Genomic DNA, 16,648 nt, shown 5'->3' on the forward strand with positions numbered 1-16,648 from the left:
CAGTCCATGAGCCTGCACAAGCCAATTATGTTCCCTGCTCACCAAACGTGCTCTCTCAGGGACCAGTTCTACACAGACAGGTTCAGAACCTCAATCTATCAGCATGGATTCTGAAAAGTTCCTGCTAGAGAAGAAGGGATTCTCAGATAGAGTGATCAATACCCTCTTGGCAAGTCATAAGCTTTCTACCTCTAATATGTACACTAAGGTGTGGAAGAAATATGCCTCTTGGTGTGGGTCATCTTTTTCTTTTGATTCTCCTGATATCACTAAAATTCTTGACTTTCTCCAAGATGGGCTTTATCTGGGCCTTTCTCCCAACACTCTTAGAGTACAGGTTTCATCCCTAGGTGCCCTCTAATAGACTAAACTGGGAGAAGATATCTGGATATCTAGGTTTATTAAAGCTACGGATAGACTAAGACCCAGAATAAAAAATTTGCTCTAACTAAAGCACCTTTTGAACCGGTAGACTCGATATCCTTAAAATTTCTTACCATCAAAACAGTGTTCCTAGTAGCCATCACTCCAGCCCGTAGAGTTGGTGAAATTCAGGCTTTTCCATTCAACAACCTTATTTCAGAGTATTAGAGGATAAGGCTATCCTCTATTAGAGGATAAGACTATACTTCTTCCTTCCACAGGTCTCAAGATATTGTTATCCTGTCCTTTTATGCCCATCCTAACAACGAGCAAGAGTGATCTTTCAGTTTTTTGGACGTTAGGAGAGCTGTCCTTAATTACATAGAGGTCACCAGTACCTGGAGGAAGGATGGGAACCTGTATGTACAATTTGCAGGTCCTAATAGAGTCAAGAAAGCCTCTAAGAGCTCCATTTCTAGGTGGATTCATTTAGCTATTTCAGAATCCTATACATCTAGCGGTCAGGACCCCCCTTCAGAGATTAGAGCTCATTCAACTCGTGCAGTATTCTCCTCTTGGGCAGAAAAAGCTTCAGACTCAGTGAAACAAATCTGCAAAGCTGCTACTTCGAAAAGAATGCATACCTTTTCCAAACACTATAGGCTTGAAGTAATGTCAGGTCAAGACATGGCAATTGGACGCAAGGTCCTAGGTGCTGTGGTCCCTCCCTAATAATTCTTTGGTATTTCTCACGGCGTGACCAGAGAAAGGGTGAATTATACTCACCGATAACTTGGTTTCTGGGAAGTCTCCATGACAGCACCCATACATCCCACCCTTTGGTGATAATTTTGGTTCTGGTTTTAGTTACCACTTTTTTTCCTTTTCTACTCAGTATTCATTATAAATACACTGGAGGGGAGAGGAAGGGGAGGGACTTTTAACCTCTGTGGTTTTCCTTGTCCAGTCAAGCGGAGGCAATCTCAGAGTGCTGTCATGGAGATTTCCAAGAAAACAAATTATTGGTGAGTATAATTCACCCTTTTTAACATTTATATTGAAGATTTCAAATAGATGAACATAAAAAGTTTTATTTAATATGCCAGCAGCATGAGGAGACCACACGGTGACGCAGTGACACAGCCTGGAGGTGGCAGCAGTATGGGGAGACCATAATCTGGCAGAATAACACAGCCTGAGCAGACCATATAGTGGCTGAATGACACAGCCTAGAGGTGGCAGAATAACACAACCTGAGCAGACCATATAGTGGCTGAATGACACAGCCTAGAGGTGGCAGAAGCATTAAGAGACCATATAGTGCATATAGTGGCTGAATTACACAGCCTGGAGGTGGCAACTGCATGAGGAGAACATATAGTGGCTGAATGACACAGCCTGGGGGTGGCAGCAGCATGAGAAGACCATATAGTGGCTGAATTACACAGCCTGTAGGTGGCAACAGCATGAGGAGAACATATAGTGGCTGAATGACACAGCCTGGAGGTGGCGGCAGCATGAGGAGACCATATAGGGGCTGAATGACACAGCCTGGAGGTGGCGGCAGCATGAGGAGACCATATAGTGCCTGATTGACACAGCCTGGAGGTGGTTGAAGCATGAGGAGAACATATGGTGGCAGAATGAGACAGCCTGGAGCTGGCATCAGCATGAGGAAAACATATGGTGGCAGAATGAGACAGCCTGGAACTGGCACCAGCATGAGGAAAACATATGGTGGCAGAATGAGACAGCCTGGAGCTGGCATCAACATGAGGAGAACATATGGTGGCAGAATGAGACAGCCTGGAGCTGGCAACAGCAGCATCAGGAGTCTAGAAAGTGACCCGTGACAGAGTGGGGCAGTGGGTGGGAATATCAGTACTCGATGACGAAGGTGGGTGAAAGGAGAACTTGGCATCAGATGTGTGGCATCAGGTGGGTGGCAGGATCAGAATAGTAGCTGAGGCAGGTATGCAGAAGAAAACGTTAGTGTGCACAAGTAAGTATTGAGGATATGCATTACGTAAAACTTAACTTTTAATAATATTCTTAGGATAAAATGTACCTAATTTTTTTTAAATCTAACAAAAGAAAAGGTGTGCAAAAAACACCATGTGCCACCTACACCACCATGTATTGATGTGATGCAAAGACCTCTAAAAGGTGGAAGGGAACAACGTATGGTCCATTGTAACAGGTGGGGATAAAAACTTCCTCTGTTAGGCTCTACTACCACACTATTAATTCCTTTATTGGCAAGTGTTACTCACCCTAAAAAAGGGCGACCCCACACAGGAACCTCTCCCTATTTCCACCTAAAAACACTGCCCTTTCCCAGGGTTTTTAGTTGGAAATAGGGAGAGGTTCCTGTGTGGGGGTGCCCTTTTTAGGAGGAGTAACACTTGCCAAGAAGAGAATTAATAGTGCAAGGGTAGGGCCTTACAGGGGAAGTTTTTACCCCCACCTGTTACAATGGACCATACGTTGTTCCCTTCCACCTTTTAAAAGTCTTTGCATTGCATCAATACTTGGTGGTGTAGGTGGCACATGGTGTTTTTTGCCCCTTTCCTTTTGTTAAATGTAAAAAAACTTGGGTCCATATATTTTATCCTAAGAAAAGTTAAGTTTTAGCTAATGCATACTCAATACTTAATTGTGGTCTTATGCAGAGGAATTTCTTTAACTGGGGACCAGCACCTTAATTATGTTTTGCAGTATCCATGGCAGACGATGAGAGAGCCTGGAGGTGGTATCATCAGCATGAGGAGATCATATGGTAAAAACATGACAGAGCCTGGAGGTGGCAGCATCAGCATGAGGAGACCATATGGCGGCACAATGACAGAGCCTGGAGGTGGCAGCATCAGCATGAGGAGACCATATGGCAGCACAATGAGAGAGCCTGGAGGTGGCAGCATCAGCATGAGGAGACCATATGGCTGCACAATGAGAGAGCCTGGAGGTGGCAGCATCAGCATAAGGAGACCATATGGCGGCACAATGACAGAGCCTGGAGGTGGTAGCATCAGCATGAGGAGACCATATGGTAAAAAAATGACAGAGCCTGGAGGTAACAGCATCAGCATGAGGAGACCATATGGCAGCACAATGACAGAGCCTGGAGGTGGCAGCATCAGCATGAGGAGACCATATGGCAGCACAATGAGAGAGCCTGGAGGTGGCAGCATCAGCATAAGGAGACCATACGGCAGCACAATGACAGAGCCTGGAGATAGCAGCATCAGCATGAGGAGACGATATAGCAGCACAAAGAGAGAGCCTGGAGGTGGCAGCATCAGCATGAGGAGACCATATGGCAGCACAATGACAGAGCCTGGAGGTGGCAGCATCAGCATGAGGAGACCATATGGCAGCACAATGACAGATCCTGGAGGTGGCACCAGCAGCATGAGGGCCATGCCAACTGAGGGTTGAGTCTGAGGAACCCACCGACTGTTGACTGGGGGTGTTGAATGTCACTTGGGAGGAAGTGGATGACCGAGTGAACCGATCAATCACTACTGCTGGGTTACTGGTTGAGACACGACTGCTAGCTTACACCGGGAGCTCAGACCTCTCGCTGCGACTCCGGCTGCCACATGCCCCTACTCTGCTGTGACCTCTGCCTGCGCCTGATGAATTTAGGCCTCTGCCACTTCTCTGCCTCACATACTTATAAACTAGCTGAGTGCGTATATATTACACTTATGAGAGGAGGACAATGCTCTCCACCACGCTGAAAACTGTATTAGACTACAGAAACAAGTGTGTAGCTTTGTCTAGCCTTTCACAGTAACTAGGCCCAAATTCGTTTAACAGGAAAATATATAAAGGACACCACGTAGGTGTACGTACAGTTTAAACTTTTGAGAGGAGGACTATGCGCTCCACTACAAACTGTATAAGGCTACATAAACAAGTGGGTAGCTTTGGATAGCCTTTCACAGTAACTAGACGAAAATTAGTTTTTCAGGGGAAAAAAATGTAGACCACCTATGTACATACAGGTTACACTTATGAGAGGACAATAATCACCGATACGCAACCTGTATTAGGCACTGTAATCAGGTGACTGTGGCTTTTCAAGCTTACCCTAACTGGCTCCTGTTAGCTTTACAGTTGTTGTACAACCAACTGCAGCAGTACAGAATCGGTATTCTCTCGGTCAGTGCTTTTATGCAGTGATTTGGGCTTGGGGTGAATCACAGCTGTCAAGCTGTTTTTCTGTGCAACAAACACAATGCTCTATCTCTCCCTGCAATGAAACGCTCGCTCTAAAATAAAACTCTCATGTGAGTGGCTGCAAGATGGCTGACAATTATATAGGGCTGTGACATCACCGGGGTGGCTGGCATGCATGCTGCATGTGATTCAGGGTCATCCCACCTACCCGCCTGTGGATGCGCCATTTTAGATGCCTTGGAACCTGGACCATACTAAATGGATTTTAATTAAGCAATTTGTGCAATCGAATTGCGGAAATATTCAGATTTGTTGCGAAGCAAATTTTTCTGGAAATTCGTAACGAATTTGGATTTGTCACATTCGCTTCGCTCATCCCTAATAACGATTCACTCATCCCTAATAACTATGGTACTTCATGCTTCTGTATTTGCGGTGTTGAGCAAGTGTCCATGGGACCTCGTAAAGGATGTTTACCCAGGCGTTTGTTGGAACGGGAGGCCTTTTGGCAATTTACTTTAGGCACAGGTTCGCCTCAAGGCCTTAATCTAAGACGTCTACTCTGCTTAATGCATGATGTTGATTTATGTATGCAAACATACTAGCGTTCATGTTTAGCTATCCTGATTGCAAAGTCCATATATATAAAAGCAATTGTTGTATTCTTGGTATCCATGGTAACATTCTTAGATTTTAGCTTTTTTACATTTATACATTTGTATACTGTATTTTACCTGCCTCAGGTGTTCTCTTTTTGTAGTCTGTGATGGGTTGGATAGGAGAAGTTTCTCCTCCCACCTTGCACACTCTAAATGTAAACCCTATCCTGAGCACAGGCATCACTGACAAAGGGTGGGCATGCACCTGAAACGCGTCTGGTGGTTATGGTTGCTGTACCTGTTTTTACATGAACCTTCAATGAAGCTTGATTTGTTTGACACATTGCTGGATCAACGCTTTTTCTGTGGATCACAATTGCACCCAGCTGTGTGCAGGATCCATGCAAGTCTATTTGGTGGAGGTGAGCTGGATTCCAGAACTTTGTATACTTCAACACCACTGTTGTGCTAAAACCCATTCAGGGTTCATTTTGCGGTAAACAATGAAGTCGAACACACCTTTTACACGACGGACACCACTGGGTCCCATTGACTTGAACATAGTCTGCTGTCATTTTAGGGGAGGGGAGTTGAGCAGAGAAAAAATATCAGAGTTTTTTTCTCCCCTCAATTCCTGTTATTTAAACAGGTCTAGGGACGGAGCTCCCTTTAGCGGGGCTTAAAGGGGTACTCCGGTGCTTAGACATCGTATCCCCTATCCAAAGAATAGGGGATAAGATGCCTGATCGCGGGGGTCCCACGTTAAAATCAGTCCCTGGAGCGCGTTCGCTCCGCGTCTGATTACTGTCGATCACGGGGCCGGAGCATTGTGATGTCACAGCTCCGCCCCCTAGTGACGTCACGCTCCACACCCTATTCCGGCTGGTCATTTCATTCATTACACTGCAGAGAGATTGGACGGACAGCATGTGTGTGTGTTACACAGAAAAGCTTTTTGCAGCAGCGTTTCACCTCTAAGTCCCCTCAGCCTTCTGTAGGACACAGAGCACAGTGTATTTGCACAGAAATTAATTTTTACTGCAGCGATTAACCCCTCAGTCACTGTGAACAGCATTGTATTACAGAGAGGGGCAGAGAGCTGTGTGTTGCCTCAGCTGCAGAAACGTTTTCACAGGAGGGAGAAATAATTTTTTAGGGCAAATCTGTGTCTTTGTTCCACAACAACTGGTCTGCTGGTTAAACTAGTCTGTAGACGATATAATCCATACCCAGCAGCCCATTCCTAATAGTATTTGAGAGAGAGTCTTTTTGCAATTTTGGGTTTAGAACACAATAACTGCGTTCTCCAGCATTGTTGTGTACTGCTGGTGCTGTGGGCACTGCTGGTGCTGTGTTTAGCGTACTGTAGCGCATTTTTCTGCCCTCATAAGTGCATACTACACATCTAAGTGGTGTACTATTTTGTACCTGTTAATCTGTCAAGGGACTACATACTGTGAAAGGACAGCCAAACGTAATCACTGGCTGGTGTTTTACTCCAATACGTTTATTAAGCATACTGTAGCACATTTTTCTGCCCTCATAAGTGCATACCACAATACCACATACCTACATCTAAGTAGTGTACTATTTTGTACCTGTTAATCTGTCAAGGGCCTAGATACTGTGAAAGTCCAGGCAAAAGTACTCACTGGCTGGTGTTTTTTTTTCTCAGATACTTTTTTAAAGTGTACTGTAGCACATTTTCCTGCCCTCATAAGTGCATACGACATACCTACATCTAAGTAGTGTACTATTTTGTACCTGTTAATCTGTCAAGGGCCTAGATACTGTGAAAGTCCAGGCAAAAGTACTCACCGGCTGGTGTTTTTTTTCTCAGATACTTTTTTAAAGTGTACTGTAGCACACTTTTCTGCCCTCATAAGTGCATACCACATATGTACTTCTAAGAAATATACTATTTTGTACCTGTTAATCTGTCAAGGGCCTAGATACTGTCAAATTCGAGGCAAAAGTAATCCCCGGCTGGTGTTTTACTAAAATACTTTTTTTTTTAAAGCTTACTGTAGCGCATTCTTCTGCCCTCATAAGTGCATACCACATACCTACATCTAAGTAGTGTACTATTTTGTACCTGTTAATCTGTCAAGGGTCTAGATACTGTGAAAGTCCAGGCAAAAGGAATCACCGGCTGGTGTTTTACTCAATGATTTTTAAGCGTACTGTAGCACATTTTTCTGCCCTCTTTGTTCCACAATAAATGGTCTGCTGGTTATACTAGTCTGTAGACGGTATAACGCATACCCTGCCATACATTCCTAATAGTCTGTGAGAGAGTGCAATTTTGGGTTTATTACACAGCGTCTGTGTTCTGCAGCACTGTTGTGTACTGCTGGTTTTGTGCAAAAATACATATTTTTCTTTTTTTCCCTTTGTTGGGGAACACCAAACGCCCCAAACTTTTTCAAAGGTTTGTTTGGCATGTTTGTTTTTTTTAAATGAACTATTTCACTTTTTAATCGCTGCTCAACAGATGATAAGGGTGCTTATCATCTGCTTAAGAGCAGAAAAGTGTCAATTACATTTTCTAATACAAGACAGCAAACACATAATTATTTAAATCACAAAATCTTTCAAATATAAATAACAATTACAAAACAACACAATCACATATTGTGACTCCTAACAAACAAATATATATAAAATGGTTATAAACACTTTAACCCCTTAAGGACGCAGGACGTAAATGTACGTCCTGGTGCAGTGGTACTTAACGCACCAGGACGTACATTTACGTCCTGTGCATAACCGCGGGCATCGGAGCGATGCCCGTGTCATGCGCGGCTGATCCCGGCTGCTGATCGCAGCCAGGGACCCGCCGGCAATGGCCGACGCCCGCGATCTCGCGGGCGTCTGCCATTAACCCCTCAGGTGCCGGGATCAATACAGATCCCGGCATCTGCGGCGGTGCGCGATTTCAATGAATGATCGGATCGCCCGCAGCGCTGCTGCGGGGATCCGATCATTCAGAACGCCGCACGGAGGTCCCCTCACCTGCCTCTGTCCGCCTCCCGGCGTCTCCTGCTCTGGTCTGAGATCGAGCAGACCAGAACAGAAGATAGCCGATAACACTGATCTGTTCTATGTCCTATACATAGAACAGATCAGTATTAGCAATCATGGTATTGCTATGAATAGTCCCCTATGGGGACTATTCAAGTGTAAAAAAAAATGTAAAAAAATGTAAAAGTAAAATAAAAGTGAAAAATCCCCTCCCCCAATAAAAAGTAAAACGTCCATTTTTTCCTATTTTACCCCCAAAAAGCGTAAAAAATTAATTTAATAGACATATTTGGTAACGTCGCGTGCGTAAATGTCCGAACTATTAAAATAAAATGTTAATGATCCTGTACGGTGAACGGCGTGAACGTAAAAAAAAAAAAAAGTCCAAAATTGCTACTTTTTTTTATACATTTCTTAAAAAAAAAAAATTATTAAAAGCTTTTTATATGCAAATGTGGTATCAAAAAAAAGTACAGATCACGGCGCAAAAAATTAGCCCCCATACCGCCACTTATACGGAAAAATAAAAAAGTTAGAGGTCATCAAAATAGAGGGATTATAAACGTACTAATTTGGTTAAAAAGTTTGTGATTTTTTTTAAGCACAACAGTAATAGAAAAGTATGTAATAATGGGTATCATTTTAATCGTATTGACCCTCAGAATAAAGAACACACGTTATTTTTACCATAAATTGTACGGCGTGAAAACAAAACCTTCCAAAATTAGCAAAATTGCGTTTTTCATTTTAATTTCCCCACAAAAATAGTGTTTTTTGGTTGCGCCATACATTTTATGATATAATGAGTGATGTCATTACAAAGGACAACTGGTCATGCAAAAAACAAGCCCTCATACTAGTCTGTGGATGAAAATATAAAAGAGTTATGATTTTTAGAAGGCGAGGAGGAGGAAAAAATTAAAACGTAAAAATTAAATTGTCTGAGTCCTTAAGGCAAAAATGGGCTGAGTCCTTAAGGGGTTAAAGGGGTACTCCGGTGGAAAACTTTTTTTTTTTTTTTAAATGAACTGGTGCCAGAAAGTTAAACAGATTTGTAAATGACTTCTATTAACAAATCTTAATCCTTCCAGTACTTATTAGCTGCTGAATACTACAGAGGAAATTATTTTCTTTTTGGAACATAGAGCTCTCTGATGACATCATAAGCACAGTGCTCTTTGCTGGCATCTCTGTGCTTTTTAGGAGCTGTCCAGAGTAGGAGAAAATCCCCATAGCAAACATATGCTGCTCTGGACAGTTCCTAAAATGGACAGAGAGGTCAGCAGAGAGAACTGTGCTCATGATGTCAGCAGACAGCTCTGTGTTTCAAAAAGAAAAGAATTTCCGCTGTAGTATTCAGCAGCTAATAAGTACTGGAATGATTAATATTTTTTAATAGAGGTAATTTACAAATCTGTTTAACTTTCTGGCACCAGTTGACAAAAAAAAAAAAAAAGTTTTCCACCGGAGTGCCCCTTTAACCCCTTAAGGACCGGAGGTTTTTCCGTTTTTGCATTTTCGTTTTTTGCTCCTTGCCTTTAAAAAATCATAACTCTTTCAAATTTACACCTAAAAATCCATATGATGGCTTATTTTTTGCGCCACCAATTCTACTTTGTAATGACGTCAGTCATTTTGCCCAAAAATCTATGGTGAAGCGGGAAAAAAAATCATTGTGCGACAAAATTGAAAAAAAAACGCTGTTTTGTAACTTTTGGGGGCTTCCGTTTCTACGTAGTACATTTTTCTTTAAAAATGACACCTCATATGTATTCTGTAGGTCCATACGATTAAAATGATACCCTACTTATATAGGTTTGATTTTGTCGGACTTCTGGAAAAAATCATAACTACATGCAGGAAAATTAATACGTTTAAAATTGTCATCTTCTGACCCCTATAACTTTTTTATTTTTCCGTGTATGGGGCGGTATGAGGGCTCATTTTTTGCGCCGTGATCTGAAGTACCATTTTTGCATTGATAGGACTTATTGATCACTTTTTATTCATTTTTAAATGATATAAAAAGTGACCAAAAATGCACTATTTTGGACTTTGGAATTTTTTTGCGCGCACGCCATTGACCGAGCGGTTTAATTAATGATATATTTTTATAATTCGGACATTTCCGCACGCGGTGATACCACATATGTTTATTTTTATTTTTATTTACACTGTGTTTTTTTTTTTATTGGAAAAGGGGGGTGATTCAAACTTTTAATAGGGGAGGAGTTAAATGATCTTTATTCACTTTTTTTTTTCACTTTTTTTTTGCAGTGTTATAGGTCCCATAGGGACCTATAACACTGCACACACTGATCTTCTATGTTGATCACTGGTTTCTCATAAGAAACCAGTGATCAACGATTCTGCCGCATGACTGCTCATGCCTGGATCTCAGGCACTGAGCAGTCATTTGGCGATCGGACAGCGAGGAGGCAGGTAGGGGCCCTCCCGCTGTCCTGTCAGCTGTTCGGGATACCGCGATTAGCTGCGGCTATCCCGAACAGCCCGACTGAGCTAGCCGGGAACTTTCACTTTCACTTTTAGCCGCGCGGCTCAGCTTTGAGCGCGCGGCTAAAGGGTTAATAGCGCGCGGCGCCGCGATCGGCGCTGCGCGCTATTAGAGGCGGGTCCCGGCTTCACTATGACGCCGGGCCCGCCATGATATGACGCGGGGTTACTGTGTAACCCCGCGTTATATCAGAAGAGCAGGACCAAGGACGTACCGGTACGTCCTTGGTCCTTAAGGGGTTAAGCAAGTGCCCTGAGTAAAACCCTTGTATGAAAAAAAATGGAAAAATATATAAAAACTTGTATTTTGCTTATAAAAATTAAATTCTGGCAAAACTTTAGATAATATAATGCAAAAACATACAAAAAGGTTAGCACAGTTAAGAAATGTGCCAAAAACCACAAATGTCATTGGCATAAATAGTACTACTGCAAGTAGTCAACGGCAAATTTTTTGCAATAAAAAAATTCAGATATTAAATCCAGATATCATTGTCTTGTTTCTACTGTATTTCCAGTAGAACTATAAGAGTATGGATTTGGCACTGGATTCTGATTTGAAGAAGAGGATGGATCTGCATAATTGTATGGCAAATTGGCACCAAAGGGACCAGAATACATCTGTGCTTGAATCTGTCCATTGAAATCAGAGGAAGGCTGGTTTGTATTATAGGAATTTGGCTCTGCAAATGCAGATGACTGATTGTAAGGATTACTTGACTGTGTTTTGTAGAAAACATGTGGGTATCCTTGAGTTACTCTCCCAGCACTATTGCCATGTTGATACCAGTAATAAAAGGAATATTGTCAAGGACTAGCAGAAACAGGGAACTGTGGATACTTACCACCGGCTGTTGGAATTGACTGACTATCCCAGGTGGTAGATTTACCATTTTGAAGTTCCTCAGTTCCAGTAGGCTTTAAGTCATTCATTCTTTGTTGTGGTTCTTCAGTTGCAGAATTAGGTTGTATCATGTTTTCCTGTTCCTCCGATGAGCTAATGTCACTAGAACACATGATACTCATATTGTCATCTAAGGGTACGTTCAGACAAGCAGATTTACAGCGCGTATTTCGCTGCGGATTTGCCACTGAAGGACCTCTGTATGCTGCCTTTACATGTGCCTGCTCGGAGCGGCAATACGACGCTACGAGCAGACACACTGTGATGTGCGAGTTGCTGCGCGCATGTGCAGTATACTCGCACATCGCGGCAGCTCTCGGCCTAGCTCATAGAGCAGGGGGAGCGGCTGCGATGCATGCGAGTACACCGCGCATATGTGGCGACTCGCACATCGCTTCAGTGTGTCTGCACGTAGAAGCATATTGCCAATCCGAGCAGGCACATGTAAAAGCAGCATACAGAGGTCCTTCAGCAGTGGATCCGCAGCGTAAAATATCAGTAACCCAGCAGCCGTAATTGATCGGTTCACTCGGTCATCCACTTCCTCCCAAGTGACATTCGACACCCCCAGTCAACAGTCGGTGGGTTCCTCAGACTCAACCCTCAGTTGGCATGGCCCTCATGCTGCTGCTGCCACCTCAAGGCTCACTCATTGTGCTGCCATGTGACATGTGACTCCTTGTTACATTTGGTCCTTTATACCCAGGACACTAAAACTTGGGAGTTAAAATTTCAATTTCAAAAGTTCTTCCTTGGAATACCCCTTTAAATTTAATAATCTTAAATTTCAATGGTCTCCTCATGCTTCAGCCACCTCTAGACTGTGCAATTCAGCCACTATATGCTCTCATGATTCAGCCACCTCCAGGCTGTGTTATTTAGCCACTATATGGTCTCCTCATGCTGCCACAAACTCCAGGCAGTCATTCAGCCACTATATGGTCTCCTCATACTGATGCCATCACCAGGCTCTTTCATTGTGCTGCCATGTGACATGTGACTACTTGTTCAATTTGGTCCTTTGTACCCACACGCTGGGGCCCAGGGCACTAAAACTTGGGAGTCAAAATTTAAATTTAAAAATCTTAAATTTAAATTTTAAAATCTTACATTTCAATGGTCTCATCTTGCTTCTGCCAACTTCAGGCTGTGCCATTCAGACACTATATGGTATCCTCATGCTTCAGCCACCTCTAGGCTGTGCCATTCAGACACTAGATGGTCTCCTCATGCTTCAGCTACCTCCAGGCTGTGCCATTGAGACACTAAATGGTTTCCTCATGCTTCAGCCAACTCCTGGCTGTGCCATTCAGACACTATATGGTCTCCCCATGCTGCCACAAACTCCAGGCAGTCATTCAGCCACTATATGGTCTCCTCATACTGATGCCACCTCCGGGCTCTGTCATTGTGCTGCCATGTGACATGTGACTCCTTGTTTGATTTGGTCCTTTATATGCCAGGGCCCGGGGCACTGAAACTTGGGAATTAAAATTTCAATTACAAAATCCTCAATTTCAATTTAAAAATATTAATTTTGAATTTAAAAATCTTACATTTCAATGGTCTCCTCATGCTTCTGCCACCTCCAGGCTGTGTCATTCAGCCATTATATGGTCTCATCATGTTTCAACCACCTCCAGGCTGTGTCATTCAGCCACCATTTGGTCTCCTTATACTGCCAACACCTCCACGCTGTGTCATTCAGCCACTATATGGTCTCCTCATGCTGTCAACACTTCCATGCTGTGTTATTCAGCCATGTTATGGTCTCTTTATGATGCCAACATCTCCACGCTGTGTCTTTTAGCTACTATATGGTCTCCTCATGCTGCCAACATCTCCACACTGGGTCATTCAGTCACTATATGGTGTCCTCATGCTTCAGCCACGTCCAAGCTGTGTCATTCAGCCAGTATATGGTCTCCTCATGCTACCAACACCTCCACACTTTGTCATTCAGACACTATATGGTCTCCTCATACTTATGCCACCTCCAGGCTCTGTCATTGTGCCGCTCTGCGGCAGTGATTCTAAAAGTGATGCCTGTAATCTGCATGTCATGTTGAATAACAGTATTATTTCACTACCCCAGCACACTCCATATGCATGTTAGAACAAAGCAAAGTGCTCTACACCCCTATTGAGGCTCTCTGTAGGACAGAAATAGCTATTTTTAATATAGATTTGCCGCAAATTAATTCGACCCGAAACAAATGTTTTCTGAAAATTCGACAAATCGGCCAAATCAAATTTTTCAAAAGTTCACTCATCTCTAATTGTTATGAGTTCAGAAACAGCATAGGTCCGCAAATGACACTGTTCTGTTCATGTATTTTTAGGAGAAACAAAGTAGCAAATGCCACTGAACTGTTTATACAACTCCCATTAAAGTAAATGGGGGTTTCACCATTGTCTCTTCTGTTTTTGGCTTTCTGGGCACATCTGATGGCCTCAAGCAGGTCAGAGGGGGTCTGGGATCCATTGTTCCTAAACTAGTATTATGTCCCAGAGGTGGGGTCTGCTTTAAAGGGACATTTATGGCATATGCACCGAATATCCCTTGTAACAATGCCTCTATTAATATTATAAGTTCCTCAAGCCATAGCTTAACTGTTTCTGTACAGTGGTAACTATGTTTTTAAGTTTTTAATTTGTCTTAAATGCTTCTTGAAAAATCCTGTTGTTTATCTGACCAATTATAGTTAATGCTTGTTTACATGAGCCACGATATCATTCAAACTGCACACTAAAGAGCATGTAAACAATCCAGAAAGCAGAATAGAGAGTTTATGTGTCATGGCTGGAAGGGAAAGTGGAAAAAAAAATAGATGGAATTCTACCATGTTCCTCTACATCACAAGAAAAGGAGGATCAGAAATGATTTAAAACATTTGTTTATTTCTAGAGAAACCAGGAATTTTATTATGCACAATTCTAGTGAATAATAAAAGGGAAAAAAAGTAATCAATGATGTTTATCCCATGTAAGCTTTTTGTCAACAAACTGCTGTCGACTTAGCAAGCATATCTGAAATCGTTTTAGTTGAAGTTTATCTTATGATTCATATGATTCAATAATATATAATAAAATAAAGAAGCAGATATAAAGTAGGTCTACATTTTTTTCTTCTCTACAATACTACAAGATACAGTATAACAGCAAGACCATGCATCCCAACTTTTGCAAAGCTGAAAAGGCATTTTTTTTATTTGTCAAGCCATGTTACTCAACTATGCCTCATCCCTGACCAAGTGCACAAAGCTTATGTCTTATCATGTCAGCTGCATTTACAATAGGAGCACTACCCTTGCTGGCTGCTAACCTAACTGTGCAATACCTTGTACAGTTGCTACCCAGTTTAGAGGTGGTGGGGAATCGGAGAGAGCTGAAAGGGGATTGGAGGGGTGGTGGGAGGATCAGGGCAGTGATGGGGGGATCAGAGAGGTGACGGGAGATCGAAGAGGTGGCTGTGGGATCAAAAAGGTAATGGGGGATCCGAAAGATATTGGGGAATCGGAGAGGCAGCAAGATATCAGAGAGGTAGTGGGGGATCGGAGAGGGGTCAGGAAATTGGACAGGTGGGGTCTGCTTTTTTTTTTTTTTACTTAGCTTGACAAAAGACAGATATATAAACACCACTTAACCACTTAAAAATTACATTATCGCTAATGTACAAAAGCATATATGCACACAGCCATTTATACATAAAAATAAAATGTATACACTCATGCATTTACACACTCATACACAGTATATGCATGTACATGCAGTATATGCACACTAAGACTATATGCTGCCCTAGGCACAGGCCCACAGGTGCATAATGGTACTTACATCCCTGCTCACACACACAAAGTATATGCATGCTCACACTATATGTACAGACACACACAAAATATATGCACATTCACACTATATGCACACTTACCTTCTAAGCTGGATCTAACACACAGGTGCTGTAGTATCCCCTGATGGCATCATATTCCCCCTGGGCAGGAGGAAGCATAGGTAACCATATTCTGCATGAGTACGCCTTCCAACACAGGCTCTATTGTCTGGTCTCTTGGTTGTGTGCCCATTAGGTCTCCCCCATCTTTTACCTACCTTATAAATATAGATTAACAATTTTGTCATCTATGCCTATAAGTAAATATGAGGATCTTTGATTAATAAATATTCCGTACCAGTAGAGGCACCTCGGTGTCCTTTATATGGACATTGGAAACATAAAGTAAAAAATATCTTTCAAAAGGATCAAGACTCTTATGTAAATATCTTGAATCTAAGCAAAGGATTTTATGTGAAAATTATGTATCACCTCAATACAGGGCTTTAAAGGGGAAAGAGGACAGTCTGGGGCCTATGGACCAAAAGGAGAGAGAGGAGAGCGGGTGAGTAGCTCAGACATTATCCTTTTATATCCTTTCATTCAGCATTATTGTACTGTAAAAACTCTACAAATATTTCAATACAACTGTGGACAGTATAGCAATAAAATTGTTGGGTTTAGCTGTTGGATAGTGTAGGATTGAAATTTGAAACATATTCATAAAAATCTCTGATAAACTGTCTTTATGGCTTTGTTCAGACCTGTTTTTTTATGTTCTCAAAAGATACATGTATTCTCGCCTCCAATAGGTTCCCATTTTAAAAAAAATACACTTTACTACAGTTTAAAAAGTAATGATGACACAATACAGCTAAGAATATACCAAACAGACCCCCAGACTACCTGACTGAACAAAGCCTGTTTAATACGGTTCCATTTCTTTTTTTTTTTCCTTAAGCTTCTTTTTTTTTTTTTATCATAGGGGGCAGACTGCATCCGTACCTCAGCAGATGGACCTCTACAGGTAAGCATCAGATAAGGAACATAGCTTAATGTATAGTTAAAGAAAACCAGCAGAAGAGATACAGGGGTATAAGTCGTAGTTGTCACATCCAGCACCTTGGGGATAAATAATCCGCCAGGTCACATAAGAAAATGATTGTACTGTAGAATAGTTATTTTTTTTTAATGCTTATGAATATGATCATGCTAAACAGAACTCTCATG

The 16,648-nt window shown here is 42.2% G+C and overlaps 1 protein-coding gene across 1 annotated transcript in view; it reads left to right on the plus strand.

The window, feature by feature from the left end:
• Positions 1-16,648, plus strand: part of COL16A1 (collagen type XVI alpha 1 chain) — a 220,089-nt gene that overhangs the window by 117,183 nt on the left and 86,258 nt on the right. The window contains exons 12-13 of the mRNA XM_056556974.1: positions 15,921-15,983; positions 16,404-16,445. Coding sequence (XP_056412949.1) covers positions 15,921-15,983; positions 16,404-16,445 — 105 coding nt within the window. The remainder of the gene's footprint in view (positions 1-15,920; positions 15,984-16,403; positions 16,446-16,648) is intronic.

This window comes from Hyla sarda, chromosome 2, assembly GCF_029499605.1.
Source record: "Hyla sarda isolate aHylSar1 chromosome 2, aHylSar1.hap1, whole genome shotgun sequence".
Lineage (NCBI taxonomy): Eukaryota > Metazoa > Chordata > Amphibia > Anura > Hylidae > Hyla > Hyla sarda.